Source organism: Acanthochromis polyacanthus, chromosome 1 (genome assembly GCF_021347895.1).
Source record: "Acanthochromis polyacanthus isolate Apoly-LR-REF ecotype Palm Island chromosome 1, KAUST_Apoly_ChrSc, whole genome shotgun sequence".
NCBI lineage: Eukaryota > Metazoa > Chordata > Actinopteri > Pomacentridae > Acanthochromis > Acanthochromis polyacanthus.
The window spans coordinates 17,790,444-17,796,443 of NC_067113.1; the positions used below are offsets into that span (position 1 = coordinate 17,790,444).

At 38.7% G+C, this 6,000-nt stretch overlaps 1 protein-coding gene across 5 annotated transcripts in view; it reads right to left on the minus strand.

Annotated features, from left to right (window-relative positions):
• Positions 1–3,591, minus strand: part of esrrb (estrogen-related receptor beta) — a 41,930-nt gene extending 38,339 nt beyond the window's left edge. For all 5 annotated transcript variants that reach the window (XM_051954849.1, XM_051954863.1, XM_051954839.1 and 2 more), the window contains exon 1: positions 3,073–3,591. In XM_051954849.1, coding sequence (XP_051810809.1) covers positions 3,073–3,122 — 50 coding nt within the window. In that variant the 5' untranslated portion in view covers positions 3,123–3,591. The remainder of the gene's footprint in view (positions 1–3,072) is intronic.
• Between the last annotated feature and the right edge of the window lie 2,409 nt (positions 3,592–6,000).

A 6,000-nucleotide genomic window follows, 5' to 3' on the forward strand; every position in this document is an offset into this window, starting at 1 on the left:
AGCCTAGTTAGTTTATTGCAGTGGCTCTGCCAGGGCTTAAGGAACGCATGGGTGTTGATGGAACATTTAGAAACAAAAAGAAGTCACATCTCAATTCACTGCCGCTCAAATCATGTGTGTTTTCTAGCAAGCTCTGAGGAACTCTCACTGGCAATCCTCAGCCGTAGCTGACTTCTGAAAAAGTGTGAACAGCCACTGCAATACAAGATCAACAATAAGCCTGTCACACTCATAAAGTAAATAACTCACTGCATAAAAAAGGAGATATTTAGACTAAAACAAGCCTTGAAAAGGTAAATAACAGTGTGGATGTAATGAGCTTCATAAGGCAAAGCAGGAAATTTTGAGCAAATAAATACAGTTGCAGAATACTTGGTAATAACTTTCTAATGCTTGCATTTCCAGTTCCAGTCTGTAAAGAAACAAGAGGACAAAACTTCTAATTTCCAGACACATCCTACAGTGATTCCACCACAATGTTGTGCTAATTACATGGAGCACATACGTCCCACTAATCCTCTCACCCAAGCATCACATCCAGCCCTCAGTAAAAGGCTGCAAATACCACTGTACAATTAGCAGAAGAGAGCCAACGCTAAACAGAAATTAACAGCACATTCAAAGCAGTGCTATAAAGATCCCGCAAATAAACTGTTGACAGGTTAGGATAGGCTTTTGCAACAAAACAAATGTGACAGATTTTGAGTTTAGGGGTTTAAAAAAACACATAATGACATACATTTTATTGATATGAACTTCTGAATACATGTACAGTAATTTGCTGAAGTTATTTCTACATTAAACACCTGTTCACAATTCAGCTTTGGAAGGCTGAATTCTCTGCTCACTATCATTTTAAAACATAAAGATATTCATGTCAGCTAAATACTGAGACCATGAAGCACGAAAATGCAGCTTCTTTCTAGTTTAGAGAGTCATTAAAAATGAATTAGTATTTCCTATCGCTATACACAAATTCTAAATTAGTGCACAGCATCACTAAATCTATAATATATTTACAAACATGTCTGCTATGTTTTGTAAAACAAATAACAAACCAACAGGAATATTAATAATTCATGTTTCAGGGAACGAATTAATGGAAAATAATTTTGCCTGGATAAATTTCTGAACTTCTTCTTTTCCATCTAATAGAAGCAACACAGTGAATATCAGTGTGCTTTCTGTCTTCAACAGTAAAACTTATTAAAAACATGTCTCTGAATTTTTCACAGAGGACTTGAGAGGATAAAAAAGGAAAAAAAAGTCTAAATGAAATTGATTAAATCCTTAAATAATTTACAGCATGACTGAAAATGTCAAAAGTTTATGTGTTTAATGTTTCACCTTGTGCAATAAATGTAATTCAATATTTGTTGGAAACTGCATTTGTGGAGGAAATAAAAGGCAGGCGGCTGTAAAGATCTGCCAGAAATAAATATAAATCGCAGCAGCTTTGCTCCCCAAATTTGGAAATACAGCTTTAAGAACACAATGGAAAAACATAAAGATTTTTCAATTTGTAAGACTTAACAAGCTACAAAAATGTCCACTTTGCTACTGCTGCTTGTGTAATTTTGTATTAAAGTGTTTCAGAGAGGAAGGTGACGTTATATGATCCACATTTAAGAAAAACAGCTTTGATAATTGCATATATGTCGAAGATCTTAATATGTTTTCTAGAATGACTTTTTGCTGTGACTAAAGCTCAGAAGAATAAACATCTGTAACCTAACTGTGCAGTAAAACAAAACACACTAACACAGTTCAGCTTAATAACTTCACACTGAATTGTTTTCAGTTAAGGATTTTGAATAAAGGTATTCTTTTAAAATATAATACATTGAAAACAGAGAGACTAACTATGGTGACACTGAATCATATTAAGAATATGAAAATATTAGTTTTAAGTCCCCACAATTTAGCACACATGATAAAAATGCACTTTGTAATTTGGAACATTTTTCTAACATTCCACTGAAGAAAATTAAAATTGTCCACTGAGGCATTAAAATGTCTTTACACATTTTATGGGTCTCCCTAAAACACCACTACTGATTATGTTGCACTTTATCAGAAGTATGAATGGAAAATAATAAATCCTGATACATAAAGTAAAATATTTAAACAAAAACTTTACACAAGCCTAATGTTTAGTTTCTTTCATTCATTATCTGGGATTTGTTCTTGGTAAATACATTATTTTGTGCCAAACCAACAAAACTGATCTAAAAAAAAAAATCAAACAACAAATAAAATTGTTCTACAATTATATATAATTTATCTGGTTTTAAATCTAAGTTACTGGTGGATTTATAAAGTTTCATCACGCAGGCGGGGTAAGCCCAGACTGTCCCAGCACTGAGGAGCTGTTGAGAGAGCAGCTTCCCTGGCGTGCCGCTGACTGGGACAGACCGACCAGCTCACTGAGGTTACAGGGTCCTTTCATTCGTCTTTCCCTGGCTACAAATATATATTACAGCGTGTAATTTATCCTCTCCAATTCCATGGATTCACGTTAATCTCATCTCCTTAAAATATTACTCTCATTCTCCCTGGGCGGCCGGATCTAGGAACAAAGCCATCAGCAAACAAGCTCCTAACCCAACTGGACAGGTACCCCAAATTCTTTAGGGAAAAAAATACACACTTAGCAGAGGGGCAAGTTAAATCAATCAGCCATGCTCTGAATGGTATTTAGAAAGACTAGCGTACATGATTTGCTCACACAATAAATCTACACGCGCTGGCACGTATATACACAGTTGCACCTGCCCTGTTGCTCAATACTGTCAAGTCCAGCGTTGTTTAAAATCCCTCAAAACAGTGTGAGAGTGTGAGTTGGTGTAGAGAAGCCAGGAAAAAGAAAGCACATCACTGTTAAAAGTGGGAAAAAGTTCACAATAATAACTAGCAGGGTTTAAGAAACATAAAACAAGAGCAGTTACTGTTAAAAGAGCAGATGAAATCAGAAAAAGGATGAGAGAAAAAAGATTTTAAAAAAGCAAAGAAACTGTGATACGGCAGAGGGGTTATAAAGAAAAGTGAAAGAAGGAAAGAAGGTGCACCTACTGGTTATGATAGCTGAGAGGGTCTGGAAGACAAAGTTCTGAAATGTCCATCAGTCCAGTTTTAGCATTCCAGGAATGAGAGGAAGAGGAAAGAGAAAACAATTGAGACCCGCTTCTTCCCCAAATGATAGCACAGCACCCTCAGAGACAACGCTGCCGAAAGCCCCCTCCAGCACCGCTCCCCCCAGCCTGCACAGGTATGTTGGACTCTGATGGATTGAGTGGGCGCGTGTGTGCGGGAGCATGTGTGTTGTGTATGTGTGTGTTTATGTATATATGAGTGGGAGAAAGAGAGAGAGAGAGAGGGAGAAAGAGTGTGTGTCTGAGTGCATGTAAGTGAATGTGTGTGTGTGACAGAGAGAGAGAGAGAGAGAGGGAGAGAGTGAAGGGGGGAGGGACGGATAGACGGAGAGGTAAAGGGGGGTGAGAGAGAGAGAGAAGCGCAGGCAGCAGCGGGATGAGCGCTAAGATGGAGAGAGCATGAGAGTGCGAGCGAGAGGAATGACTCTTTCCATGGTCGGGATAGGGCTCTTTAAGACTCAAGGGCTTGATGAATATGGAACAGCTGCTGTTGGCTGGCTCTGAGGGGCAGGACTTAAAGCGACAGAGGGGCTGGCGGAGCACCGGGGAGGAGGGATCCAAACGCTCACACTCCGCTATGCACAACACACACATAGACAAAACAACCTATCACATGAACAACAGAGATGCAACTGGGAGAACAGTCAACACACAAAGTTTCCATCTCAGCTAAACAGAAGGAGCTGATCAATGGTAAATGCTAAAAAGTCAAATTCAAACAGAAATGTAGGTAATAAATACAAGTTGTAAGCATCAATACATGCAAATAGCACTTGTGAAATAAAAAGTAAAGACTGATTATTTTTTCTGTGCTGACTTGTAGAAAATTGAACAAACTTCATGTAATAGCAGGTACAAAGTATATTTGGGCTTTACATGAAGGTTTTATCGTTTACATTTTATAAACTTAGAAAAAATTACTTATATACATGTATATAAATATACATATAAACTTCTTTAAGTTTCTATATTTTCTATATGCTTGCAATAACCTGCAGTCATATCAAACTCAACCACAAGAAAAGCCTAAGCAGTGCTACTCTACACAACTAATAACTTCACCAAACAGCATACACCTCACTTCACTTCTTCACATGACAACTTGTAACAAAAAGATCAAAATGCTGCCTGATCCATTATAGAACACATAATAAAGTCAAATCTGACACCAGCCGAAGCCACACAGTCGAAGTTCCAGCAAACAGTCGAGTGCATCTGCAGCACTTCACTTTCAAAAAGCAATAGCTTTCAAACCACTAAGGACAGTAAATGTATTTATTGAGCTGTGTCGTTAGCTCCATTTGCGGGTGTTACATGTGAGGGACCATTGTGAACCTTTCACCACCTGTGAGAGAGGATCTCAAGCCATAACTCATATTCTGGAAGCCCATCAGCTTCTAAAGCAGCGGAAAATCCAGCTCTGTCTTCTCTAACCCCAGCTTTAGAACCGCCTGTGTTTCACTGTTGATCAAGCTCAGTAAGAATGCAGAGAATGCAGATAGCATTTCACAGTCAGTGAGGGTCTCCGTGTTACTGTATCCCCACATTATAAGAACAGAGCTTACCATGGCATCTTGACACTTGGCAGAGTCAAGGAAGAAGAAACAGCAGCTCGCCCACTTCTCAAAAACTCAAAAGGTGCCTGACAACGGTCCTCAGCCTCTTCAGTAAAAATAAGAGCGAGTGAGGAGGAGTCGTGACCTACCAGCAGATTCATGCGAAAAGGTGTGTTGTGTCGCTCTGCTGCTCTTCAGTTTTCTCTGCTGAACAGGAACTGCATAACCCCTGGAGAGGAATCCAGTTCCATTCATCGGCTCACGTTTCTATAATCAATGCAAAAACATCACGCAATCCCTATTGATCATCACAGGCCTATTGATGTGCAGCAATAGTGCCTCCACAGTGGCACAGATCACACAGCATCTGCTCTCTTTTCGTGACAAAACAAATGACTAAATAAATGAAACTCCAATTAAGATTGATGCCAAATCAAACACCTGTCAGTTTAATTCATTAAAGAGGGGGGAAAAAATCACTGAAACGCAGTTCTCAGACTTCAATATGAGCTAAATATTGAACAAAAAGGAAAACACGACATGCTTATACAGTCAGCCATTTGTTCAAGTTGGAGGGCTCCAATCTATATTGTTTAGGATCTAACGAATATATGAAAATACATTGAAAAAAGAACCAGTTAAAGACACCAAAACTATCAAAATATGTGCCAAATGGACCAAACACAGGGCATGACATACAGTCGAGGCAAAATTAGGACACCTGAATACTTCAAAGTGGAGTACTCTCTCATGACACACTGCAGTATCATCCTGGTATCTAACTTGTGTACAGCTTTCATGCTGATAACTGCGTTCATTTGACAAATCACATTTCTGTATGTTTCCTGTGGCCTCCCAACACTTGACACCATACAGACTTTTGTCATGCAGCGTGAGCTATGAAAGCTCTGCTGCTGTTATCACTGCTTCTTATCAGCTCCGTTATGAAAAAAAATCACAGTGCGTGACAGCTGATTTGACAGGAAGGGATCTGATACAAATAAATAATCGACCTGTAGTAGGCAAACACTCCATCACACGTGGCATGGCAAAGTTAGGTATGACAACAGGGAGCAGGACAGTGTTGGGAATCAAAAATGCTTTTATTTTTATTCGCTTGTTTTGTTTCAGTGATTTAAATTTTGTCCTTTTGGCATCACATATGTTTGCTTTGCATTTATTCGGGCTCTGCACGTCATATGTGCTTGTGTGCTGGCTTAAATATACTATATGTGTAGATGGTGCATTTAGTAAACATTCAGCAATATTTGTCATAAGAGGAAAACAGATTT